The sequence below is a fragment of the Macaca thibetana genome, chromosome 2 (assembly GCF_024542745.1).
Source record: "Macaca thibetana thibetana isolate TM-01 chromosome 2, ASM2454274v1, whole genome shotgun sequence".
Taxonomy (NCBI): Eukaryota; Metazoa; Chordata; class Mammalia; order Primates; family Cercopithecidae; genus Macaca; species Macaca thibetana.
Genome location: NC_065579.1, coordinates 142696627 through 142724507, shown reverse-complemented (window position 1 = coordinate 142724507; position 27881 = coordinate 142696627). Strand labels below are relative to the sequence as shown.

Here is a 27881-nt window from a genome sequence, read left to right as displayed (position 1 = left end):
TCTCACGTGAATGTCGCCGCCCCTCCCTCAGCCTCATCCTTCCCAGGCCTCTCTCCTCTGCAGCTGGCTCAGCGCTTTTGCGTGGGGCTGTGGAATGAAAGCTGCCCCGCCCGCTCCCTGCCAATCAGCCTCCATTGTCCTGCCGCATCTGGAGCCCTCCGCAAATTGCCCGTCCCGACAGGCGTGCTCAGCATCCTCCGAGGAAGGACGTCCCCACCTCTTTCACAAGCGCCAGTTCCTAAAAGGCTGGTGATTGCGTCCTTAGCGTCCCCACTGAGCCACCCAGTGCCATGGAGTGGCGGAAAAGGCCCCAGATGGCTGGGAAAGGAGCGGGGAGTGGCAGTGATTATCACTGAGCAGGAAGCGGCTTGGCCTCTGAGGAGGCGCTGGGTATGCATTAAGTAGGAAACACATGTCTAAAATGTCCTTAGCTCTGTCCATCAGCTCCCCCATGCTGCCGTTTCCACCAAGCCAGCGCTTCCCTAAAGGAGTGCACGCCAGCGTCACCAGGGCTGGTTAAATCCCAGATGGCTGGGCCCCACCTCAGGGTTTCTGATTAGGAGGTCTGGGTAGACCTGAGAATGTGCATTTTTTACAGGTTCCTCAGAGATGCCCTGGGAGGTGGGGGTAGGGGACTGACCACACCTTTCCAACTCCCTGGGGCCTTCAGGAACGGGGACCATGCCGGGCTCACCTCTGGGAAAGGCAGTGTATACCGTGGACCAGACTACACATGGCAGCCTGGGGTCCACCCACAGGCAGAGATGGAGGCAGCTTCTTGGGCTGGTCGACTTGTGGGGCATTGTTATTAAGCTGCAGTAAACCAGAAGCAAGGTGGAGAGGAGGAGGGCTCTCGGTGCAACAGCATTTGCCCAGGTGTGGCTCCAGTGAATGGTCATGATCACCACTGTACAAAACCACAGCCACAGCCACAAGCTTAGGAGCACTTGCTTGCTGGGCTCCTGTCTCAGAGTGTGGCCTGCAGCTGGTTCAGTCTGTGTCCATGGTCCATCGAAATGCATCCCTTGCCTGGGGAGGTAACAACTGAACTCAACTATTGATCCTCCCTGAATTCCCCGTGGAGGCCCAGAAGGGTCAGGTGGTCTCAGCAGGTCACACAGTGCTCAGTGGGAGAAGGCCCCGGAGCTCGTGGCTGCTGGAGCCTGTGAGCCTGAGTTTGAGCCCTGCAGCCCTTGTCCAGCAGTATGGCCAGGGACAGGCCATACTCTTGATTTATCTGTCCTCAGTTTCCACATCTGTATTATGGGGGAATGGTGGAAGCAGTCTCACAGGCTGATCCATTAACAGTACTTAGTGCAGGTGGGGTGTCAGGAGGAGAGAAAAGTTGAGTGGACACAGATCTTCCTGTCAGAAAGCACATACTCAGATAGGAACAAAATTAAAGGGGCTCAGACACCCCATCCCCCACCCCAGCTCCCATCACTCTGTATCTCGAAGAGCCTCTTTGGTTCGTGTTTTGTATATGGTTAGGGGAGGGAGTCTAGAGCAGAGATGGAACGTCCGGGAGAGGGGTGGAAGTGAAATCCTTCTTTTCAAGGTCAGCCCCTGCAAGCCCTTGCCTTTGCCTTCTATCTGGAATGCCTGATCACTTATCTTCCTGTGTTAACAGTCTCATCCTTCAAGGCCTGGTGCAGTCCCTTCCTCTTCCATAATCTCCTTGCCACAAGTGCCTTCAATCCTAAAACTCCCACAGAACCAGCTTCTCCCTTGTGATGTGAGGTGCTGCCTGCTACCATCGGTGGATCAGTGAGGACCCTGATCGGATGTCACAGTTCTCTCTCTCTCTTCATCCCTCAGCTCTGTTTCCCTTGCTGTCTCATTCTTGGAAGGTTTGCTCTTACAGTGTAACACGATAGGCCCTAGGAAGCCCAGGCTCACAGCCAGTTAGTTCAGTGGCCCTAGTAGGAAGAGGTCTCTTTTTCAGATCTGCAAAAGCGCCAGGACTGACTTTTATTGGCCTGACTCAGATCACAGGCCCATCTCTAAGCCAATCACATGAAGAACAGAGGGATTTATGCTCTGATTGACCAGGCTGGATCACATGCACATCCCTGGACCTAGAGGGTGCTGAGAATGGAGAGGGGAGACCTAGCCAAGTCACATGGACCAACAGTGGGGAGGAGGTTCTGGGATAAGGGGGACTGGATGCTAGACAGTGGATCCAACTGTGTCTGCCTCAGTCATCATCAGTGCTCAGGCCTGATCCTGCCGCCAGGCTGTAGCTGCATGCGTCTTATGTCCCCTTGTCCAGGGTTTGCCACACACCCCATGTGCTGGATGAAGGGGACACACATAGGAGAGTCACACTGAACAACCTCCTCCCCCGTGGCGTCCCCTGAGCCTGGGGAGGAGGCAGCCCTGCCTCCCCAACTCCTGCCCTGAGCCACAAGGACCTGGATGAAGCCCCTCATCTGTGCAGGGCAGGAGGTGGAGCCCAGCTCCTCCTGTGGAGGAAGCTTCCTAATGGTCTCCCCTGGGGCCCGGTGAGGACATAAACTCTGCATCACTGAAGGTGCTGGGGCCCAGATGGCACCACCTGGGATGCTGGAGGGGCACGCATCCTGCAGCAGGCCGAGCTGGGATGGAGGCCCCAGGTCTCCTTCCGTCCCTGAGCCTGGCTGGGCTTGTCAGGTATGGGGCTGAGGCTCTGGCTGAGGGACGATGTCTCCTTTATAAGAGAGTTTGTTTATTTGCTCCTAATGTCTTTCTGTGTCCTCTCGCCTCCCCAGCTGGAGTTGGTGAAACCACAGACTATGCTCTGGACAGGGGCAGGACCTGTGTGGAGCCACCAAGATATGATTTAGTCACTTGTTACCTGGGTTAGGCTAAAGTAATGCCAGGTACTGAGATGCTGCCAAGAAGACACAACACAGACATAGGACCGTGAGGACTGGGAGCATTTCTTGCCCGGGTGCTGGGGGCCTCTCTGAGCCAAGAGCGAAATAATGGGAGGAGCCGGCTACAGGAGGGAGAAGGATGCTCCCGGCAGAGGAAACAGCAAGGACAAAGTCCCCAGGACTTGAAGAAGTTTTCCTTGGAGATGCAAAGTCAGCCAGTGTGCCTGGAACACAGTGAGGAGGGCTGGCACTGGGACAGGAACCCTGCAAGGTGGGTGGGGCTAGAGTGCGCAGGGCCTGAATGTTGGTGGACTGTGTTTTACGTGAAGGGGCCACCATCAGAGGGGTTGATAGAGGAGACACAATTGAGATTGTTCTGGCAAGTGAGGGAACAGAAATAATTCGGGTTAGGGGCTAAAATGGGCTCCTCCCATTATTTAGCTCTTGGCTTAAATGTCGCCGTCTCAGAGAAGCTCCCAGCACCCAGGCAGCCGCTGCTCCTGGTCCTTAGGGTCCTATCTCTGTGTTGTGTCTTCTTGGCAGTATCTCAGTCCCTGGGATTATTTTAGCCTAACCCAGATGGGGAGAGGACATGTGGCAGGGAATGAGGCCTGGGCAGGCCTGGGAAGGAGCCAGGTCAACAGGGTTCTGGGACGTCTGTGGGCAGCCAGGACGGTTTTTGCAGGTATCTCTTTGCAGGGCTTTGCAGCAGCCGAGCGCTGCCCTCTGCTGGAACTTCTGAGCATTACACCCAGCGCCTTTGAGCTGTACTAACCCCAGAACTTACTTCCCTGAGACTTTATGGAGACACCCCTGGGATACGGTGTCCTCAGAGCTGGCAGTGGCTCACAAGTTCTCCTTCTCCTGCCTCATAGGTCCCTGCTGGCCTGCTTAGCCCTAGGCACAGGCATCTCACTAGCCCCTTTTGACGCAGTCAGTTGTGACCCTGCACAGTGCAGGGCAGCTTGACCCCAGAGCGAGCCATGCTTGGTTTCCTCCTGGCCTCGGCCCTGCACCAGCCCTCAGGACTGCCTGGGGGGCCTGGGGATACTGACCACCTCCCCCACGACTGCCCTGCTCCAGCACCTCCAGGCCCTGCCCACCCCGACCCCCCACAAGCTGCCCTCCCACACCAAAGAGAAGACCTGGGAGGAAGCCCGAACAGTCTAGGCTTCCACGGAGGATGCGGCTTTCCTAGGAAAACCCCTGCAGATTCCCCAAATGCAACACATGGGTCCTCTGCCTGCCTGTGTTTTGGTTTTTATGTTGGAGCTTCAGACACCTCTGTTTCCCTGAATGCAGAGGGAGGGTTGACAGGGGCCTGGTCATAGCAACAGCTGGGGTGAACAGAGAGGTCGGCAGGGGCAAGGCTGCAGCACAGCCAGGCCGGGCTTCCTGGGAGCATTGTGGGCCCGTCCCACCTGGGCTTCCGGGTCCTTTCATGCCCCAGCCCCTGCTTCTGCAGTAGTCACAAAGGAGGGCCGTGCTCAGGGAAGGCAGGGAGACCAGGAGGCCAGGGGAAGAAAAGATGGATGGGTTTCAGTAGGACCAAGCCCAAGTCAAAGGCCCAGCAACACTGTCCTGGGTCTCATTCCAGCGTTGGTCCTGTAAACAAACTCCCTCATTCATTAGGCAAATATTTTTTGAGTACCTGCTATGTGCCAGACACGGTCTATAGCTTGAGCCTGCTTCAGTGAATAAAACAGACTCCCCTGGCCTCCTGGAGTCTGCACACCAATGAGGAAGGAGGACAGCAACCAACAACCCGGCAGAGAGACCGATGCTGCTGTCCTGGGAGAGTGGTGACGGAGTCAAGATGTAAACCTGAGTGAGGGATGGCGTAGGGAGTGCAGGACCGAGGCGGGCAGGAGCCCTCCCTGAGAGAGTGTCCACTGAGCCAAGACCTGAGTGACGAGAAGTCTTTACAAACCTCTCTGGGGGAAGGACGTAGAAACTGAGCACAGAATGGGTCATCGGGGAGAGGAGTGTGGGCGGTGAGGAGGAGGCCAGGTCAGCCAAATCCAAATTAATCTTCCTCCTTGCTGGTCAGGCAGCTCCGTGCAGTCTTCCAGTGCTGTCCCTGCGGCCGAGGTTCAAATTCAGCACAGGGCTCTTGGTCAAGGGAACTGTGGATACCCGGGTTCCATTCTCAGCCTGTCTGTGCCTGAGTGTCCCCAGCTGAGGTGCTTCTGAGCTTGAGGATCGAAGTCTAAAATCTCTACTTGAGCTCATACCAATCACAGGGTACCAGGTCCCCTTAGTGTGTCTCCTCAGGCCCAGCAGAGCACCTGGCACATGGCAGGAGCCCAGCAAAGTCCCTTGAAATCAACACCAGGCTATGGGGAGGGAGAAGGGGCTCTCGGGATGTGGTGGGCTATGGAGTCTCTCAGCCCAGTGTGGGGCCCACCTCTGCCAGTACCTGCCCTGAACCATCGCTGTCACCAATCACCCTACAGACTCCATGAGCATGTCCTGTGGGGGACTTGCAGCCAGCAGGCGGCATGCATGGACACAGAGAGGTGCAACACGGGATGGGGGTGTGCCTGAGTGCTGGGACTCACCAGTAAGCAGGACTTTGAGCTCAGATTGCAGTCATTCATTCATACATCCACTCATTCATTCAGTCACTCAGTCCACATTTTATTGAATACCGATGGTATTCCAGGCACTAGAGTATAGTGAATAAAACAGACAAAAATCCTTACCTTCATGAAGCTAGCATGTTAACTGTAGGGAGACAAACCAAAATATAGAATATGGAAATTTAAAATATACAGTTTTTTTTTGTTTTTTGTTTTTGTTTTTGTTTTTTTGAGACAGAGTCTCACTCTGTCACCCAGGCTGGAGTGCAGTGGCATAATCTCGGCTTACTGCAACCTCCGCCTCCCGGGTTCACGCCATTCTCCTGCCTCAGCCTCCCAAGTAGCTGGGACTACAAGCGCCCACCACCATTCCTGGCTAATTTCTTTATATTTTTAGTAGAGACGGGGTTTCACCATGTTAGCCAGGATGGTCTCAATCTCCTGACTTTGTGATCTGCCCACCTCAGCCTCCCAAAGTGCTGGGATTACAGGCGTGAGCCACCGCGCCCGACCTGTACAGTGTTTTTAAAAGTGTACAATTCAATGCTTTCTAGTTAATTCACTGAGTTTCACAACGATCCCCACAATACATTTTAAAACATTTTCATCACTCCAGGCAGAAACTCCATACCCATTCGCAGCCGTCCTAATACTCCCTAGGCCTCCTTCCAGTCCCAGGTGGCCACTCATCTGCTTTCTGTCTCTATGGATTTGCCTGTTCTGGACATTTTATACCATTGGAATCACAGAAGATATGTCCTTTTGTGTCCGGTTTCTTTAACTTAGTTTATCCATGTTGTCACATATATCAGTACTTCATTTCTTTAAAAACAATTTTTTTTGAGACAGGGTCTCATTCTGTCACCCAGGTTGGAGTGCAGTGGCACAAACACAGCTCACTGAAGCCTTGACCTCCTGGGCTCAACGGATCCTCCCACCTCAGCCTCCTAAGTAGCTGGGACTACAGGCGTGCACCACCACACCTGGCTAATTCAACATTTTTTTTTTGTAGTTTTGTAGAGACTGAGTCTCACTGTGTTGCCCAGGATGGTCTCAAACTGCTGGGCTCAAGTGATCCTCCCACCTCAGCCTCCCAAAGTGCTGATATTACAAGCATGAGCCAGCACTTCCCGAATTTTATTTCTTTTAATGGCTAAACAATGTTTTGTGTACAGACAAATCGCATTGCTTATCCATCATCTGTTGATGCACACTTGGGTTGTTTATACTTTAGGGCTGTGCGGTATCTTATAGTGACAAGTGCTAAAGTAAAAGGCCAGGATGGGGTGAGGCAGTGTGTATTGGGGAGGGGCCCAAGGGGGCCTCCTGGCCAATAGGAGAGGAGTGGGCCAGGCCAAGTCAGAGTAGATGTCCAGCGGTTACACACCTGTCGTTACAATACTGAAATCTTTTTATGCCCCTGGGTTAAAGCCCACTGTCTGGACCCCCAGAAGGGCTCCCACTGTGGCTGTCCCTGTCCAGCCCTTCTCCTGGCCCTCCTCAGATGTCCCTAGGGTCTGCAATAAAGGAGTTAATACTTAGCCTAGCAGGAGGTGTTTTGGAGTGGTCGGGACCAGTGCCTGTGTTAAATATTTTGAATATCCCCCTGGGCAAAAAGCATGGCACATGCAAAGGCCCTGGGGCAGGTGATCCTGGAGCTAGAGCTGGAGAAACTGCAACAGGCCAGTGTGCCTGAGCCAGAGTTAGGAGGAGGAGAAGTAAGGCCCAGGGGGTCAAGCAGGGCCTGTGGATCATGACAAGGATTGGGGTTTCTATTCTGAGTGGCGTGGGGCCTCTGGAGGGTACTGAGCAGAAGAGGGCCATGGTCTCACTTAGGTTCAGCCAAAGGATTGGTCTGGCTGAGAGCTGAATCAGGGAGGGTAGGGAGGGTACTAAAGCCATTCAGAGGAGAGGGGAGGGCAACAGGAACCAGCGAGGGGTGTGGAGGCTGGGAGGGGTGAGAGTGGGTGGGTGGGGGCCTGGAGAGAACAGGAGTGGGGAGGAGCAGGCTTCGGGAAGCTGGGGGTGCGGTGGGCCTGGGCACACTAAGCTTGTGCTCTCATAGATGTGGTAGAGGCATCTGGACCTTGGCCCTGCAGTGAGCAGAGAGGTCGAGCGAGGGCGTCGTCAGCACACAGGTGCTGGGTGAGCACGTGCATGAATGGCTGGCAGCTCCTCTTCCCCCTCCACTTTCATCCGTTCCTTCGCCACCCACTGCGTGAGCACACTGCCCTGTTTTAAGCCCTGAGGACTCAGCAGTTATGGGACAGACACGAAACAAATCCAGTGTGAGAAACAGATGGTAAACACACAACGTGATCAGTGGGTCACAGAACACTAGGCACCGGAGAAGAAGAGAAACAGGGGGGGCTGTGTTAGACAGGGTGGGGGGACTGTGCTCTATTACTGTGGTTTCAGTGTGTCCCCCAAAGTTCATACATTGGGAAGTTAGTCCCCAGGGCAGCAGTGGTGAGGGTCGGGGCCTTGAAGAGGGGGTTGGACCAGGAGGTGTTCATGTTATCTCAGAAGCGGGGTAGTTGTCCTGGGAGCAGGCCCTGATAAACAGGACAGGTTCTGCCCCATCCCTCCCTAGTGCACATGCTCTCTGGCCCTTCCACCTTCTGCCACGGGAGGATGCAGCAGGGTGGCCCTTGCCAGGTGCAAGCCCCTCGACCCTAGACTTCCCAGCCTCCAGAACTGAGCAATGAATATCTGTAATACATTTATAACTACCCAGTCTCAGATACTCTGTTATAGCAGCACAAAATAGACGAAGACAGCAAGTGATTCTGGTTTTCCATTTGTGGTAGTGAAAGAAAAACTCCCTTTAAAATGCATTTAACTAAAAATAGTTAAAAGAAAAACACGACTGGGATAGTGGTACAGAGGCTCTCAGCATATTGCAAAGTCATCACAGCTGTCAAGGTTTGGGATCGATTCACGGTCTCCTCCCCTGCCAGGCCAGGTTTACCAACCCATTTTACAGATGAGGAGACTGAGGCTGAGAGAAGTGAAGGGGCTTGCCTGCAGACCTCCTGTGCACACTGTAGGGCTCTTTCTTCACCAAGAGGCAACAACACAGTTCTCTGAGTTATTCTTTCTTGCTATTTCTCTTCCTTTTGGTGGATGAATTTGGGAACTCTTTAAAACATCAGGGGAACTTTCCAGATGCAAATATTCCATCCAGGCCATTAACTAAAGTCGCAGCAAATAAACTATGATCACAAGACCTATTATTAGTGTGGATTCGAAAGTAATTGCTCAGTGCAGATTTAGACTGTAGGAAGAATGTTGTCTGGGGTGGGATTTTCACCAAACCTTCAAAGGATGAGGCATGTGAAATAAGTAGAGCTACAGGGTGGTGCCCAGGTTCCCACCGAACCGTCTGGGGGTGAATGAGGGAGTGTGGCTTGAGGTCATTCATTCATTTAGTTGGCAAACATTTATTAGCACCTACTGTGTGCCAGGCCCCATTCAGTGCACTGGGGGATGCCACGATAACCAAGACAGGGGGTGACCCTGCCTTGTGGACAGGACATTCTCTTGAGAGAAGACAGATGTTGAGAAAGAACAATTAAACAGGATGACTTTAAATAGTCTAGAGGAAGTAAACTGGGTGGGGAGACAGTGCCTGGGGGCCACTTCTTCAGGGGTGCCCAGGAAGGCCTCCCTTGCAGGTGATTGTTAAGCTGAGACCTGAAGAGAGAGCTGTGCAGAGAGCTGGGGGAGGGGACAGCAGGTGCAAAGGCCCTGAGGCAGGAACGAGGCTCTCATAGATGGGAGCAGGCGGGGGTGGCAGAACGGTGGGGCAGAACCAGGCTTTCTTTCGGTTCTGAGTGCAGTGAGAAGCTGGCGAGATGGGTTTGATTTGTGTTTACCATGATACACCACAATACGGAAATAGGCAGTGACTCCAACCAGGGTGAAGAAAGGCCCTGACCCTCCCAGGAAAAAAGACGCCTGCTGGTTCCCAGCCCTGCAGGTGGCTCTGTGTGCCAGTTTCTTCCACACCCCTCTCCCAGGGCTGAACCAGCATGGAGACTGAGGTAGGCTTCCCAAGGCCAACAGCGCTGTCATGATCATGGTGACAAGCAGCCCTCACTGAGCATGTGCGGTGTCACCCCTGCCACGGTGGGCACAAACCGGCATCTTCTCCTGTCATCCTCCTCACGTCTGTCCATTCTGGATAAGGAATCTGCCTTTCCCATCTTCCATACAGGAACTAAGACTCAGAGTCAGCAGCCCCTTGCCCAGGGTCATACAGCAGGCAAGCAGTGATCAGGATCTGAGCTGAGGTCTGAGGGCAGCGTCCATGCCTGCTGTGTCCCCAGCCTGCCTGTGCCACTCTGCCCCAAAACAGTCTCTCTGGGCTGGGTGACCAGCAACCTCAGTCCTTCAGCGCCAGCCCTGCGGGAGCCCAAGTTACCAGCTAGACTGGGGGCAGAGGAGAAGTGTGCAAGCAGAGGGACCGCGTGGAACCACCTTCCAAATTCCCTCCCTGGGTAAGGACAACAGGTGACAGCCACCTGCAGGTGAGGACTCAAGAAGACATTCTGTCTGTGTTCCCCACGGGAAGGGCCTGGGCAGCCTGGAGAGCCTCGCATTGGCCAATACCCACATGCCCATCAGGCCAGCCAGTCTCAGACGGAAGTCCAAGACATGGCCTCGGGCCTTCTGTCCGTCTGTGAAATGGGGTAACAGCACGTGGGCCTGAAGGCTTCAAGGGGGTTCACTTTGGTAACGGCTATTCCATCACAACCACTAGCCTGTAAAACTGGAAAGGAGCTATGAAGGTGGGGGCTGTTGTCAACCGTGGGCGCTCACTCCAGCAGGGACCCACCTGACTGCAGCTGGACGCCCTGTCTGCTGCAGGCTGTGCTGGCAGGGCCGCCATCACGGAGGCCTAGTTTTCTGGTCCTTAAACACGCTATCCTTCCTACGTCAGAATCCCAGGATTGAACGAGTATTGAAGGTGACCCTACACATTGCTGGGTTCCTGTCTGCCATGAAGCCCCGTCCTCCACGTGGCCCCTCTGCTTGCACACTTCCCATGACAAGGATCTCACTCTCTCACCAGGCAGCTCTGATGAGGGTGCTTGCCCTGAGCAGAGCTGAAGTCAGCATCCTCCTAACATCACCCTTACTGCTGCTGGGGCTGCCCTGGTCGGCTCAGTTCCGTGCTGGCTGAGTGACACAGAGCAGGTATCTTTGTGTCTCTGAGCATCAGTTTCCTCATCTCTAAAAGGGACTCAGTAATCGCTTTCTTCATATGGCTATTTGGGGCATCCGAGGAGATGTCACAATAAGCGGGAGTTCAATAAATGCTAGCACTCTTCCCTGTTCGTCTTCCTCCGAGGGTCCTATCTATGGCCTCTGAGCCCAACAACCTGTTTATCTGTCCCAGGACAACCCTACACAAGGACTTGGGGGCTAGAATTGCGCCCTCCCCCCACCGCCCGCGACCCCGAGGCTGTTTCTTCTTGTTGGTGATACCTTCAGGCCCTTTTGCATCCCACGCAGTCCTTCTGATCATAGCCCAGGCTGCCCTCATCACTTTCTCAGGGCAGGAACCAGAGCTGAGCTTGAGACCCAGATGGGGTCTAAGCAGGACTGGGAAGACTTATCACCTCCCCAGTTCCGGGCATAGATCTTGGTTACTATGGCCAATGATCCTGGGAAACCTCTTTGTACCAGTGACTTCTGGTGAGCTGAGTCAGTTCAGAGCCTGAAGCTGGGCCCATCTCCCCTGTCCTCAGTTCTGCCCACCCCAGAGTTCTAGGCTTAGGCACCTGGAATGGCAGGCAGGAGAATGGGACTGGCAGATGCTGCTGACACTGTTTCTGCCATCAGAGAGCCCAGGGCTGTCACGGCACCCATCATCATCTGATGTCTGTCTCCTCCACTGGACGGTCAGCCCCACGAGGCAGATTTTTCTATCTGTCTTATTCACTGCTAAGTCCTGGTGCCTAAAACAGTGCCTGGCACACAGTAGGTGCTCAGTAAATTTTGGATGACTGAATGAGCAGGCTACCCCCGGTATGCCACCAGGCCAGAAAAAGCATCCAGACACAGGCTTTGAGATGAGTATGTCAGGGGGGATGTGGGGTGTGGAAGGAGCTTTGGGGGCCCCCAGGCTCCACACCAGCTATGTAGTGATGCCCCTACCCTGGGCTGGGGGACCCGCCGTGTGCCCCACGCCTGACTTAGCCAGGTCCCAGGTGGTCAGGTGCAGCTGCCCTCTGAAAACCCCGCCTGAGCTGGAAAAACCCACAACTCCCACTACAGCTGGGACCAGCTGAGTTCTCTTCATCGGTCTATCCCCGCCCCACCCCAGATACCACCAGAAGAGGAACAGAGACCCTGCAGGAGGCATGAGCTCAGCCATGCGCTTGGAGCCCCTGGGACACTCGGCCTTCCACCCTCCCCTCAGTCCACCCTGCAAAACCCCCACCTCCCTGGGGAAGGCCAGGGGGTGGGGGACGGCTGTCTCACTGGAAAACTGTGTACTCCTCCAGGGCAGGACCCTGACATGAAGTGGGGACTGAGAGATACTCACTCAACAAATAGTCGCTGAGCTCCGGCTCCATGCCAGGCTCCACACAAGGTGCTGGGGAGACAAGGAGAAAGTGGAGCGAGGTCTCGTCCTCAGGTCGCTGACACTCTGGCGAGGTGTATGCCAGGCGCTGTCCCAGCTAAGCACAGGACATGTGTCCCCTCATTTATTCGCCGCAGCTCTTGGAGGAGGCACCATTTCATGCCTGTTCTCCAGATGAAGCAGCTAGGAAGGCTGCCTAGAGACCCTGCGGCCACAGACCCGGCTTCTGACTGCAGCGGGGGCTCCGAGACCTCTGTTTTCAGCCAGTCTGGGATGGGCATGTGTGCAGTGGGAAGTGCGCACCCAGTCAGAGTACCCTCCCAGGCACACTTATCCAGCAAGCCGAGTGTGCCACCCCATTGTACAGAGTAGGAACAGGAGGAGGCCCAGAGAGGCTGTTGTTTGCCAGGGTCACACAGCAGGTGAGTGGCAGAGCCGGAATTTGAAGCCCTGTCTTCTTGACTCCATGGTTGTTTTCTGCTGCCACACTGCCTCTCAGTGAGTGAAGGACTAGTGAGTGATTGAGGCAGGGACTCAGGCCCTGGAAGAATGTGGGAACTGCCACCTTCTCTCAGCCCCCATCTGCATTAATGGGAGACAGGGTAGGCACGCAGGTCCTCCCTCTCCTTGAACACTAGTGTCTCTCAGCTGCCAACTTGTTCAGTCCACGGGCATTAATTGAGCACTGCAAGTTATCAGGCACAGAGGATAAAGCAGTGACTGACAGACACAGTCCTTGCCTCCACCAGGCTCACATTCCAGTAGGGGAGATGGCCACATGATAGTAAACCAGTGTGTAATTATTATAGCATCCCTTCTCACGTCAACGACTGTGAGGGAGCTGGTGGGGCAGGAATAGACACTGTGCCATGCCTGGAGTCACAAGAAGGAGCCAGCTGTGAGCTTGGGAGGAAGAGTGTTCCCAATGAGGGTGGCAGCTGTGCAAAGGTCCTGGGGCTGGGAAGAGCTTGGGAGTTGGGGGCTGACAGCGGTCCCTTGGCTGGAGAGGCATGAGTTGGGGCATGACCAGAAAGGAAGGTGAAGGTCAGCAGGGGCAGGGGGAGGCATCTGCACAGGTCCCTGAGAGCCAAGGGTGACCAACACGGGGTGGGAACCAGAGCCACGACATGGTCAAGTTTCAGGATAAATAGATCCTTCTGAGTGCGGAGCTGGGGGTGGTTTAGAACAGCAAGAGGGGAGACGGAGGGGCCCAGCATGGCAGCCAACCTTGCTAGGAGATGCTGAGAGCGCAGTGACTGACAAGGCAGAGGGCTCTGCCTCTGACCTCCAGGCTGGCCAGGTGGGCACCTGGGCCTCACAGCCATGCAGTGCTCAGCATGGAAGCCCATAGAGAATGCCCGCTGGGCGCCAGGCCAGCTGAGAGGCTGGTCTCACTCTGACCTCAGCACCCCAGCCATTGTAGCAGTCCAGGCCCGCACCTTCCTCCCCAGCCCTGACCTGAGGGAACTGCAGAAGAAGCTTAACTGCCCTTTGTCCGGGATAAAAAGAGAGTCGGGGGTGAGAACTGTGTGTGCCCAGCGGTGTGCAGGGTGACGATAAGCACTCGGCAGCCGTTTGCTGTGATTAGCACCTGCACACATTAGATCATCACACTGCCACAGCCGACCGACGCGTTGATTCCCTTATTATCCTCAGTTTTGGAGATCTGCCCAAGGTCACACAGCTAGTCGGTGACAGAGCTAGGATGCAGTACTCCAGAGACCACATGCTGAACCACAGCTGCTGCCCTTCGCTACTCAGGGGCCATTGCTTCCACTCAAGGATAAGGGAGCTGCACCCATGGAGTTGGGCAGTGCACAGCCTGCACCCCTCACCCTGCCCAGCAGCCCTGCTCTCATTCACCCCACTCTACCGACCCCTACAGTCTTTGCTCACCTTTGTCGAGCACCTGTCATGGGGTACCCACTCTTTTAGCACACTGAGTGCATTCACTCATTTGGTATTCATGTCAACCCTCTGTGAACGGGAGAACCAGAATAGATGTTTAGAGAGGAAAAGCAGGCTCAGAGAGGAACGAAGACTTCCCCACGGGTCTCCCTGGCACCTCACATCCAAAGGGGGCAGGGGTTATCTCTGCCTCCACCCTGCATCTCTGCCTGTGTCGCTGTATAGACAAAGGGTGCCACCGTCCACCCAGTCGACGAGCAGGTAGATGCCTTGCCCCTGTCCCATCTCTCCTCTCCCACCTACACTTCTCCCCAAAACACCTTTTCTCTGCATCCCCACTCTCATGCTTCAGTGCAGGCCTCCACCTCTTCTCTCCAGAGTCACCATCCCAACCTCTCCTCTGGTATCCCAGCCTCTAATCTCTCCCCACTAATCCTTCCCCCATGAGGGGATCTATTTAATCACAAACCTCACCATGTCCCTCCTCTACTTAGAAACCTTCCCGGACCCCATTACCCTCATAATGAAGCCCAAATCCCTGGCAGGTTAAGGCTCATGACTTTCTGCTGCTTTTCACCTCCAAGCTTCTGCACATGTTTTTCTATCTGCAAGCAATACCTTCCCATGCACTGTCTGCCCAACAAGCTTCTGCCCATCCTTCAAGACCCCGTTTCAGCATCTTGTCCTTTAGGAAACTTCTGTTTTCTCTTGCTATATCTCTTTTTCTCAAAAACCTTGCCCCTCCTTCCCTTGTCTTACATAGCACTATTTGATCTACATTTCCATCGAAACAGTGAATTCTGCCATATTATAATTGTGATCATGTTCACTCAGTATTGTAACTATTACAAGGTACTTGCATTAGAACGTTTGGTTCCGTGTGACAGTGAGCCCACTTCAAACTGGCTCATGTGAAATGGGCATATGGGCGGCATAACCTCCAGGTTTCAGGTGTGGCTGGCTCCAGGGCTCCGGTGATGAGAACCTGCAGCCTCTCATGCAGGCTCCTCCCCATGGGGGCCCCAGTAAAGCAGGGGCTTCTATCTCTCCAGGGGTAAGCTCAGGCCCAAGGTGGGATCTTCTGTCTCTCCATGACACTGGCAAACGTCTGGGCTTGCCTCTTACAGCCCTGCTTGAGTCACACACTGGTCCTGGCTCCCCCAGAGTCCCAGAGATTAAAGAGGTGGCAACCAGAAGGAGGCAAGTGGCTGGGCAGGAAACATGCTGGGTGTCCACCGCCACCCAAGGCATGCTACTCCCTTCCTCCAGGCAGGAGATGGGGCCTTGGCTCACCTTGTTTCCCATGCCTGGCCTGGACCTGACCCAAAGCAAGCACTGGTCAGCACTTACAGACGCAGGACCAGGCAGATGGAGTGTGAGGTTTGGGAAGGCTCAGGGTCACAGGGATGGGACCAGGCAACCAGTGGCCTATGCTTGCAGGTCCTTCGGCCCTACACACAGCCCAACTCCACGTGCACGTCTGTGCTGACCCAGCCTCCACAGGCCCGGCCCTGCTCTGCACCTACCCTGTCTGGAACCCCAACATCAGTGCAGGGGTTCCCATGTTGGGACACCCAGGGCCTTGCGAGGGCCTCAGGGGTGCAGTGCTTCTCTCTAAATCGTACTTCTTTTAATGTTTATTGGTTGAGGAAAGTGACTAGCACATGGAATGCACAATTTGCAATACTGATAGAAAAGTTATGCTTTAGTGAAAATTATTTTAAATTGATATAAATATATTAGGCCAATACGAACACAGGAAGGGTGAGAAGTAGGGGCAGAAGGGCGCTTGGCACAAGGTATGCCAGGCTTGGAGGAACCCCCTGGGACAGCTGGGAGAGGGAGGCACCAGCCCTGCTGACCCCAGACCTCCGGATCCAGCGCCCCATGAATGTCCCTCCTGTGAACTCTGCAGCTGCCCAGCCTGGCTCTAAAACAACTGCAACAACAAAGCGAACACCGGCAGAGCACGCAGCTGGACCTGGTCTGACTGCTCCACCTGTGTGCACTCACACAGCTTTCACCCACAGGTGGACGTAGATGCCCTGTCAATCCCGGCGTCTAGATGAGGGGCTGCAGTGGGGTCCCCTTCCAAAATCCCACAGCTGGTGGCAGAGGAGACTCCTGGCCTTCACCCCCAGGCTACACTGCCTGCCGACAGGTGCAGGGTTTGAGGGGAGAAAGGAGGGGTATGGCAGCCCTTGGGTGCAGGAGGGAGCCCACGTCCTGGGCTCTGTCTCTGCACACAGGGACCCAGCATCTCTGGTTTAGTGTCTGTGGCTGCTCCATCCTGTCCTGCCATTGACCACCACTTTTTAATGATGCCTTCTCTCTCTCATGTTACACCCCCCTGCATCCTTCAGGGGCCTCTCACAGGCTCCTAAGTAGAGGCTCAGAAGCACAGGGGCTGCTGTAGGTGCCCTCTGCTCATGTGTTCACCGGTTCACTCCCCAGGGGAGCAGGACCCTTGAATCCTGCAGCAGCCGAAGCATCTCAAGCAGCATCTGTCTCCCACGCCCCCTTCCTCCAGCCAGCGTGGCCTAGTGCAGTGTGAGCTCCTGCAGAAAGTGTCTGCAGGGCCACAGCTCCCTCACTCATCCCCAGCCACAGCAGGTTCCATTGGCCACAGCCGTTCTTGGCACACTCAGCAGCAAACCTGGCAAGGCGGCAAGTGGGGATCAATGCCAGCCCTCGTGACTTTCAGATCTCCATCAGCCAGGACTCCAAAATAGCATCAAGAAGCAGTGGATATGCTCCATTTCAGGAGCATATCAGGGACTGCTGCTCAGCTGTTACAGGGCCAGGGTCTGATCTTCTCCCCCAAGACAGGGGACAGGGTACCTCAGTGATACCTGGTTTGCTGCAGAGGGAGGTGTTTGCCAGGCTTCCAGAAGCCCACACACATTTGCAGAGATAATTGCTTCCGGCTGCTTCCCCCCTCCATCAGCCTCCTGCACGTGAGGGGTAGGGCTGGGCAGAGATGTTAGGAGGGCCCTGCACAAGCCTGCCAGTGAGGTCCCCCCAGCACCAGAGCCCGAGCCCATGTCTATGATTAGAAAAGCCTGTGATTTGGAAACTCAGCATGGAAGAGTCTGTGGTTTAGAGATTCCATGATTCCGCCTTCCAGACATAATGCCGAGTGGGGAAAGAGTTGCAGAAAAAGATATGCAATGTGATCCTACTTATGTAAAGTTTAAAAACGTGCACAAGTGTTTATATGGTTTGTGGATACCTCTCTATGCAGGAGATTCACTACAGAGTGAATTCACCATGGGGATGGGAAGAGGGCAGGACTGGCGAGGGGATTTAACAGAGGCGGTGACCCTGGGCTTCCATCATATTCGTCATGTTCTGTTTCTTGTAGTGGGTCGGGGTATATCAGAGTTCATGGTATTCATCTTTATGCCTTTTGGCATATTTTAAATCTTTTATTTAAAAAATTCATAATATGGTGGGTTCGTTGGTGCATGCCTGTAGTCCCAAGCTAAGGCAGGAAGATCACTGAGCCCAGGAGTTTGAGGCTGTAGTGTGCTATGGTTGCTCCCATGAAAGCCACTGCACTGCAGCCTGGGCAGCATAGTGAGACCTCATCTTTAAAAAAAAGAAAAGAAAGAAATTCATAAAACGATGCCATTTTTAGGGCCTATGTAATACTTCATATTTTCTATAGGCATATATATGTAGATAAGTGCATAGAAAAAGTTCTGGAAGGATCCACTCCAAACAGATGACAGTGGTCACCTCTGCAGAGACTGGAAAGGGGAATAAGATTTAGTGGAGTGGGAGGTAAAGGGGGCTTTATTTTGTTTAAGGAGAATAAATTTTCTTATCATTTGTGCACTTAGGATTTTATTTATTTAAAATGTGAAGCTTCAGCTAAAAGAAAATAAAGTCTTCAGACTTGAAGGCTGTGTGGCCTGAGATTTAAAGAGTCAGAGTGTTGACAACTTTGCAGTTCCATAGTTGGAACAGAGCAGCGGGGGTGGGGGGTTCACTTCTACCCAGTGCTGGATGAAGACCCTGAATCCCTAGGATTTGGGGTTCCCTGCCTTGAAGAGCTCTGTGACTGTCATATCTGTGGACTGCATGCTCCAACCTTCTCCATCCTCTCTCTTCCCAAATGCTGTTGTGCTCCTCCCACCTTGGGGACAGATGGCCGCAGGTTGCAGGAGTGAGCCAATCTGCAGGAATGTTCCTGCCAACCTGCAGGGTAGAACTTTCCGGTTGAGGGAGGGGAGATGGATGTGAGATGTTTCTGGACCTACCCCTTGGCAGCTGCTCTCGCCTTCTGATGCAGGTGGCTTCCCGCAGTCCACAATGATGAGGCAAGGGCAGGGGTGAACTTGGGCACTTACAGAAACTCCAGGGGATGAAAACACTGTCTGAATGCTAGGTTCCCACTGTGCCCTAGTCCCCAGCCTGCAGAGGTGGGTGAGTGGGTGGGTGATTCTGTGATACAACCGGGGACACAGGGCAGCAACCCCAAGGCTGGCTGCCCCCGCTTCCCACTCCAGACCTCTGGTTACAGCTGAGAAAGTGAGGAAAGGGGACAATTCCATCCAAAGTCCTGTAGCACCACTCTCTGTGTGATCAGGACCCTCTCACGACCACAGGCTTTGCATCTGGGAGGTGGGGCTGACAAATCTGCCCTGAGATTGGATGGTGAGGGCTTGGGGTCGTGAGGTAGGTGAAGCCCAGCCTGCACAGGTGGGCACGCCCCTTTGCTGAGTCTCTCTGACCTCTCGCTGCCTGAAGGGATGAACCTGTGGGTTCTGGAGTCAGAGATCAGAGTTGGAATCCCAGCTCCACACTTTTTGGAGCCTCCTTTGTGCCTGGTCCAGTGCCGGATACTGAATGTCAGAAATCAAAACAATACAGGTGGGTTGTAGGCACTGTCCAAGTAAATGACGTTTTGTAAAAGCCTAAAATCTTGGCATTTGTATCTCAATGCCAGGGTCCTTGCCATTTGCCCTACTTTGAAATAACAGCATAATGTGGAAGGAAAAGGATTGTACATTTACAAGAGGAAGTGCTGAAGAAGGAACGGATGTGCAGATGCATGTCCTGGGCCTCCCAGGGAGCAAAAGAGGAAGCCCAGGAAAGGGACACTGGGTGCTCCACACTCAAGGCATCCAATTCACCAATCTGAGCCCGTTTCCTCCTCTGGAAGATGGAAGTGAGAAGAGAATCACTACTTGAGCAAGGTGGCTGAGAGGGGCATTGCTCTAGCCCGAGCCAGACTGTGAGTTAGAGTCTGGGCTATGCTACTGCCTTGATGGGAGACCCCCATAGGTGGTGCAACGCATCTAAGCAGGAGTGGTAATTATGTTCACTTCATAGGGCGCTTCTGAGAATTCACTGGAACCATGAAACAATTGGACCTGACACAAAGTGAGCCCTCCTGATGCAGTGGCTGAATTTTGATGTTATTAAAATCTTTTGAAACTCCAGTGAGAAGAGGAGTGGGGCAGGCTCTGCAACATGTTAACCCACAGAAATATGAATTCCTCACATGACTCAGGGAGGGAGGTCCGTGCTACAGGAAGATTGGTCATGCATATGGATTCACCTACAGAGGGCAGATGGGGAAGCATCATGCAGTTCTGATCGATGCCTCACCTCAGCCACCTGAGGCTGCAGCTCCAACTTCTGCTCCCTACCAGGACACTGAGCTGGAAGAATGAGATCCTAGTCCTACCTCTGCCACTCTGCTGTGCAACTTTAGGCAAATCACTTACCCCAAGGTTCATTTCCTGTAAAGGATGGAATGGAACTCAAGGTTGCAGCATCACTCCTAAATTCAGTGAGTGTGAGTCCAGAGAGAATGGAAAGAGGGAGGGAAATGGCCCTGTGGGCTGCCAGCCATGGCCAGCTGATTCCCAGTCTCAACTACTCCCTCTCTCATTTATTCCTCCCAGTGAGGCAGCTTTCAAGCAGTCAAGAGCCAAGACTCTGGAGCCAGACTGCCCTGGCTACACCGCCCGCCAGCTATGTGGCTTGGGCCAGTTGCTGAACCTCTGGCTTTAGTGCGCTCCTCCATGAAGTAGGATGATAATATTAGACCTCATTGGAGTTGTCTTGAGGATTACCGTGTACGGAAGAATATTGTCTACATGCCTCTGAGATAGGTCTGGGATTCCTGGTTTACACATGAGGAAGCAGAGAGGATCAGATGAAGATCAGATAGGAAGAGAGAAATCTGTGTGGGAAAGGCGGGTGTGGGAGCCGAGGATGGATGTGCGCTTCTCCTCTCCACCTCCCTATCCCACCACTGCACCACGCTGACCTCCTCTGGGCCACTCTAATACTCCAGGCTGCCTTCCACCTCAGAGCCTGGACGCCAGCTCCTCCCCTGCTTCTTGGGTCATCGGAGTTTCAGCCACACGTGCCTCACAGAGGGCCTTCCCGACCACCCTGTCTGATGGCAGAAGGCTCCTTCCCGCCTCCCTCGGGCTCCCTGGCTCCCCTCTTTCTGCTCCCTTTTCATCCTGATTCTTATCACCACATGCAATCCTGTATCTGCACACTTACTTCCTGTCTCCCCCTTAGACTGTAAACATCATGAGGGCAGATACTTGCCCAGCACATGGAAGGTCCTCCGGAGAGGAAGGGGCACCATAGCTAGACCAGAAATTCTCCCTAGCCCCGTGCAGCCCCCTTTGGGACAGGACTGGCACAAACGAGGACTGCTCTGCCATCCGCCGTACAGCTTAGTGGTGTGGTACGCCCTCCTGAAACCCCGTGTTATAGCTGTAATGATCCCTTTCACAGTAGCATAATCAAGACTCCCAGGAGAGACGCGGCTTGCAAAGGTCTCATCGCCCTTCAGTGGCAGAGCTAGCCTTGGAGACGGCCGGCTTCACTCCAGGGCCAGAGCCCCGAGAGCTGCGTGGCTCGCGTGTCTCAGTTCCGAAGGCAGAGAAGCCGCCTTGGAAAGCAGTGACATCGTAGGCTCCGCGCGGCGCGTGCATTTTAGCAACAGAATTCCAGGTTTCCAGCGCTGGCCAGGAGGGGGCCGGCGCCCCGCGCCGGGCCGGGTGTGTGACTTTGCAGCGAGGGCGCCGCGGAGCGGCCGCGCCTGATGCTGCTGTTGCCATGGCGACCAGCGCCTCGGCGATTGGTCCGGCGCGGCCGCACTACGTTGCTCCTTGGGCGCCGGGGGGAGGCTCCTGCGCGCCCGCCCCTCCTCCGGATGCTGCGAGAGCAAACCGGGGGCAGCGTCCTCTCGACCCTCCCCTCCTCATCCTCGCGCCCCGCACCCCAGATGTACGGGAGGGGAAACACGCCAAGGTGGGCCCAGGTAGCAGCGAGGTGGACTCCCCAGCCCAGCCTGGCGACCATGGTTACTCGACGTCCTCGCTCGCTCCTGGGCACGGTGTGAGCGCGCTCTACGTGCCAGGGCCCTTCACAGTCAGCTGCTTGCGCCGCCCCCCGCTCCCGCCCCAGCCTCCCTGGAGGAGCCCGCCACCCCCGGGAATGTGACTCGCCCCGCGATTTAATTTTATTCCCTTCCACGTCTTGCCTGAGCCTCCTGCTCCTCTTGCAAACACTTTGAGCCTCCCCGCTGGAGAGGGAGCCAGAACAGGGAAGAACGGATTCACACAGGATGGCCTGCAGAAGACGCTATTTGTGAGTATATGTGGCAGGTTTCTGCCTAAAGCCAGAGGCCAGAGGGGCCCGGCTGAGCTGGAGTGAGGGGCTTCGTGGGGGGAGGGGCAGGTGGATGTGCAGGTGACTTGCAGAGGGAGCTGGCCACCCAGCAGGGATGCCAGCGTTCGGCCCCTGCAGCGGAGGTGTTTGTTGGTGATGACGATGAGAAAAAGGCTGTTAGTCAGCAGGTCTTCAGCAGGCTGTGAAATTCCCAACTCTGAGAGCAGGTATCCCCCCTTCCAGATCCACATTCAGGGTGCCCAGACCGGCTCCTACTGTTTTGGCTTTGGTTTAGCCCATAGCCTGTTTGGGGAAAGCCTCTCTGCCCAGCACACCCATGGCCAGCCCTTCAGCCATGCCTGATAGAAGGTCGCAGGCAGGCTGAGGCAGTGGGCAGGATGCTGCGTCCTCCAAGGGCAGGTGAAGGTCCAGCCCACCGTCCCTAGCACGGTGGCATCAGTGTCCAGCTGTATGCCCAGGTGTTCTGTGGGCTGGCAGCAGAGCGGCTGTGTGCTGGGCCTCACGCCAGCAGCAGAGGCTGTGAAAGTCTGCACGGGGCGGTGACATCACGGGCCTGGGTATTTATGGAAACCAAAGCCTGTGCTTCGTTTAGCCAGGCTTCCCAGGGGGCAGTGGGGTTCGAATGCCAGCTTCCTTCACAGCTCTCTGGGCGCTGCACTGTGCTGTTCTAGGAGGAGCAACCTTTGCCCTCCTCTGGGACCCTCAGCTGCGGGGGTTGAGGGCCAGGGTCAGGTCTCCACCTGCCTAAACTATTTGCCCAGGACCCACTCGTTTGGGGCTGTGCAGTGACCTCAGACCTTGGGAGGTTAGAGATTACGGCTGAGTCCTCTTGAGCTGGGCTCAGTCCCAAGGCTAGGAAAAGGAGGCCTGGAACAGTATGTGGGGAGCCTTCTGGGGGCTACCCCAAGGCCTCCCTATTCGATGGAGGCCTCTTACCACGGCAAGGGCCTGTGGAGCCCCTGATAGAGTGGCAGCTCCCCGTCACCTCCACTGAGGGAAAGTAAACACACCTCTGCCTCTGCTGCGTCAGCAGACCTGGGCAGGAGCCTGCGGGGGATGGCGGTGGCCTCTGGTTCGCTGTGATGCTCACTTGCTTTTTTAGTGGAGAAGTTCACAGGTTGGTTGCTCGATGCGAGCAGAACACACCAAAGTTCTCACTCCCTGTGGCAAGGCCCTCGCTGTATTTTCGGAAACAAATAGTAAATCCTTTCCCAGTGTGGAACTTCCTCCACAGTGGCTGGGAATAGGTCCTCCTGAGCCAGCTGTCTCCTCCCTGCCACACCTTTGCCTGGGCCCAGGAGCCTGATGCCAGAGAAATTCTAAACTCTCGGGGGCTGTTATACCCTCAGGGAGGGGAGGTGTCATGAGGATGAGATGTGACAATTCGTGTTCGGATTACTTGGCCCAGTGCTTGCTTGCCTCCAGTGCTCAGAAATGTCATCCTCTCAAAGGCCTTGTCTGGGCAGGCACTAAGACCCCCATTTTAGAGATGGGGAAACTGAGGCTCAACACAGTTCTACTGGAACCCTGGAGTATACTAGCCTGGGGTGGGGGTTGTAGCCCAGGAGCTATACTGGAATCACTTGAGGAGCGGTTAAAAAAAAAACGTGTGAGTCGCACCCCTAGACATTCTGGTGTCTAGGTCTGGGGGAGGGCTCAAGCCTCAGGATCTTTTTCATATTCCGGATAATTTTAATGTCCAGGTGTGGTTGATGTTCCCGGGATGCAGCTATTCACTGTGGCTGCGTTGCCCAAGCCCATCCACTTGCGGTTTTGTGGGGACAATGTTCTACATGAATTCTAATACTCTTCCCTAGAGAGTCTGCTTCCATCTGTTGGAGGCCCAGCCACCTGCATTTGAACACATGGCTCTGGTGGGTTTGCTGATTCCTGGACTAAGCTCGTCTAGCCTTCCTGCCTGAGAGAGGGGGCTCAGCGCTCACTGTCTTCCTTTCCTGTGCGTCTTTTCACTCTTCTCCAGTTCTCAGGCTCTCACAGTCTGAGCATTGTGACTTCCAGGCCATCCCTCCTCTGCCACCAAACCTATTGGCACCGAAGTACCAAATAGACTTGGAGGGGGTGGCTCTCTTTGTATGCAGTGATTTTGCAACCAAGAGCAGGCCTTTTCTGAGGTTACCCTGCTGCATTTGAAAGCCTGTATTTGCCCACCATTACTCCCCACCCAGAACCCATGGCAGGCCCACTCCTAGACCCAGGCTTTCCCAGTACCTGCTGCTCAGACCTTATTGTTACCCAGCCTTTCAGCGTGGAAAGGAGATGGGGTGTTGAGTATCTCTAGATGTTTAACTTTCCCAACAGCGGCGTTGTAGCCACTATCAGAGCTGCCCAACTTGATTGCAAAGCGTTCTCGTGCTTAGTTGCATCGCTGAGTCTCACCAACTGCTGCAAAATGTGATACTGTTGATCCCATTTTACAGAAGAGGAAACTGAGGCTCAGAGAGGGGAAGGAACTTGACTGGGGTCACACAGCTGTTTCCTGCTGTACATTTGGCAGCGGTGTCCCTTCCCCAACATGCCACATGTCAAATCGGGGCAGACTTGCTCCAGTGGCCCTGTGCACGGCATGGCCAGGCTCTCCTCAGCCTAGAGGAGTCCTGCCAGTGGGCCCCCCAGCACCCCACTGTCCCTGCTCCCTAGCCTCCATTTTCGCCCCTTCCACTCTCTGGGCCCCTGGTGTGCACCCAAGGGAGCTTTATGGAATCGAGACTCTGTCCCAGTCAGGGTTCAGTCCATCGTGAAGGTGGCACACTGGACGGGATAAAGAATGACAGCAAAAGCAGGGGAAGATTTCTTAACCCAGTGGGGGAACATCAGGAGGCTTCCAAGAATCAGACCCTGAATCAAACTTGCTAACACCCGAGGTCATTGCTGTACTGGCAGCTTCATGAATAGTGTCTGAATGAAGGATGGCCCCCACTTCTGTAACTACAGCGTCCTTTTCATCATCTCTGCAAGGGGCCCCTCTGTCCTCATGGGCATGTCATATCCTGTCACTTGAACACAGGAAGTGAGGCTGTGAGGAGTTTGTGGTGTGTGAGATGTGGGCTGCTTGGTCAGGGCAGTGGAACACTTTCCCACCCATGCCTGCTCATTCATTCATTCACTTCCTGAAACTGTCCCGGCCCCTCTTTTCCTTCTGTTTGGGGGACATGGTGACCAGCCGGCCCCTGCAGGAGGCAGTGGTCTCCCTCCGGTGGGATGCCCTGACCTGCTGCTTGCAGTGGGGCCTTCATAAAGGAAGCCAAGCCCTGGTGGGTCTCCCCCAGACAGAAGAAGGGACACTGGTGGGACTGGGCCTGGAACATTCCACACGCACACCTCCAAGAAACTTGTGCATTGAGCCTTCACCATTATCACCTTGGCTGGGTCAGTTCTGTAGGCACAGTTATCAGCATCTGCTGGACAGTGGGCCTGGGCTGGATGCCAGGGAAGAGCGGCCCCAGCCCACAGAGAGAGATGCCCGTAGGGAACCTGAGGCCCAGTCTTCACTCTCAAGCACACGTGATGACAGTAGCCTTTCTTGCCATGCAGCGATCATTGTTAAAAATGGTCATTATGAATGACCCACACAGCACTGGGCTATTTTCCAAGAATGCTGTAGCATCTTTCCACCCTTTACAGCCCCAGGAGGCAATTGGGCAGGTCCTGGTTATAACTCAGAAAGACTGGGACATGCAGCCAAGGCCACATAGCCAGGCCTGGGCCTTCACTTCCCTGCATTCAGCTAGTGTTCATGGCACACCTGATGTGTGCCCAACTCAGTGCTGGGAACCACTGAGAGGGTGCTGCTTTCAGGGGATACTGCAGGGGAGAAGGACATAGAGAAATGAAGAAGATAAAGAGCCCAATGGGAATGGATTCAGTGAACTGTGTGCCACTCAGGAAGTGGGGAGGGCTTCCTGGAAGAAGTGACCTTTGAACAGAAATCTAAATGATTAGGAAGAGGAGAACTATAAAAGACTATCAAGGGGAAGTGTGGGGGCCCCAGGTGCAGGAGACAGCAGGTGCAGAGGCCCTGATGAGGACATGCTTGGCAGGATTGGGCCACAGAGGGAGGATGGTATTGCTGGAGCAGAGTGGGCCAGGAAGAGAGGTAAAGGGGCTGGGGCTGCTCATGGAGGCCCTGGAATAAAGAGACACATTGTCATGCTGGAGGCTAAAGATATGAAGAAGAGACTGGGGGTTAAAGAGGCTGGGGAACTGCACTGGGGCCTCCCAGCCATGAGGGGATGTCATGAGCCTGGGGCCTGAAAATTCAGAGGCCTGGCCACTGCCTCTGCCCCTTTGCAAGGCCAGGGCCCAGGCCTGCTCCCCGTTGTATACCCAAAGCTGGCACGGCCTGGCATGATGTTGGGACCTAGAGACCCTGTCTGGGCTGAATTTTAGAGACTGAGAGGAACAGACTTTTCTGGTAGTTGCTGGACAGGCAGGGCAACAAGGAGCGTCTGCTTAGGCAAGCACCTACCTCTAACTTACTCAACCTGCCACCATCTTCCACCAAAGGATCTATGAAAGACAGATCCGACATCCATGCCCTCCCTGGGCCTCAGAGGAAGCGTAAGGCCTGGACTGGCCCCAGCCCCGGTGCAGGACCCTGCCAGGCCTTGGTCAGCCCATGGTCAGCATCTTTTCCCAAGTGCCCTAAGCACAGGCGCTGGGCCTAAGCCTCCTGCTCTATGCAGCGGGGCTGATACTCCCCTTCCAGGGCTTGCCTGCGGGCCAGAGGGCGGGCCAGGCCCCAAGCTCAGCAAGTGTGGCGCCATCCTTGTCCCTCCCTGGTGGCCCTTTGTTGAAGCCCCCCAAGGTCCCCTGTGCCCCTAAAGGACTTGGCACCCTCTCATCAGGGCCCTGGCCTGCCTCCTTGCGCTGACTCACTCACTTGGTCTTTAAGAATAACAAGAGTGCCTTATCTTGTTGAATCCCACAACTCTGGCAGCGTAGTTGTGTGCCATCCTATTTTCCAGGGAAGTGCCTTGCTCAGGGTCACAGCCAGTGAATCTGCCTGACTCCAGACCCTGCTCCTCCCAAGCCAGGTCTGTGTGCCCTTGTGGGTGGGGCCAGTGGGCACCCGGTGCACAGAGATAGGATGAGGAAGGGAAGGAGGGCAGTCAGGGGGCCCAGGTGTTGGGGGACCTGACGCCTTACCCCGAGCAGGTTCCAGATCTCTTGGCCAGGAGGCTGTGTCCCTCCCCACCCCTTCCCCACTGCATGCACTACCTGGAACGTGTTGGCCACTGCTGCTGCGGCGTGGCTGCCCCTAGCCCACTTGTCCTGGGTGCTGAGGGTACTTGTCCCACAGTGGCTGGGAGCCCAGCACCCAGTACCTGTGGACTAGACCAGTTTTGTCACCACCAGTGGGGTCTTAGGAAGTGTTGCTCCTGGGTACTGGCTAAGCTGCTCCCAGGCTTACCTTAGAGCCTGCTGCTTTCCCCCAAAAGCCTACTGATGACACAGCCCCGTCTGCCCTTCCCGCTCCTTCCAGCCTGTTGGATGGCTCCTGTTCTCTCACTCTTACCCCAGGAGGCTCCCTGCAGGCAGAGCAGATGAAAATACTCTGCCCCTTGGACTCTGAGGCCCTGGCCCACCTGGGGCCTTACAAAGCAGGACAAGGAGGCTCCACTCCAGCTCTGTCCCTGCCGCACTGAGTGATCCTGGCCAGGCTGCTTGCCCTCTCTGGGCCTGTGACCTCATCTGGAAAGTTCCTGGTTATGCTGCGACACACAGGGGACTGGGAGTGGGAGGAGCTGTGTCTGCCAGGCACAGCAGCTCCAGGCATGCTGGCTTATTCACGTGGCCCCATCCTGCCGATCAATCACCCGTTCATCCGCTCAGCCCACCATGGTCACTGGACGTCTAGTCCACGTCCTGACACACACCAGTCCTGACACACACCAGGCCTGTAAACGAACCAGGCCCGCCCTGCCTGCGTGGAGCTGACTGCCCAAAGAAAGGACACAGTAAATAAGACCTTGGTGGCACCTGCCAGAGCAGCTCCTGAATAGAACTGAGAAGAGAACGAGGTGGGGCAGTGGGCTCCCCTTCCCGCACACACCCCTCTCTCCTCAGCCACTCTGGGTCCTGAGGCCCTCTGTCCTGCCCCTCCTGGCCTCTCCCGATCCCACAACATTCCATCTGCTGCCCAGCACTGCCTGGAAGGCTCACCCCGCCACACTCTTGCCCATGCTGGCTCCTCTACCGGGAGTGCCCTTCTCTTCACCTCAGACCTTACAGTCCAGCCTGTGCCTC

The 27881-nt window shown here is 55.0% G+C and overlaps 1 protein-coding gene across 5 annotated transcripts in view; it reads left to right on the top strand.

Annotated features, from left to right (window-relative positions):
• IQSEC1 (IQ motif and Sec7 domain ArfGEF 1) overlaps nt 1-27881 on the top strand; it is a 387620-nt gene that overhangs the window by 189464 nt on the left and 170275 nt on the right. For 2 of the 5 annotated variants that reach the window (XM_050781449.1, XM_050781446.1), the window contains exon 1: nt 21116-21572. The exons of the other annotated variants lie outside the window; for them this stretch is intronic. In XM_050781449.1, the coding sequence (XP_050637406.1) occupies nt 21550-21572 (23 nt within the window). In that variant the 5' untranslated portion in view covers nt 21116-21549. Of the gene's footprint in view, nt 1-21115; nt 21573-27881 lie in introns of those variants that run through there. 5 annotated transcript variants of the gene reach the window in all.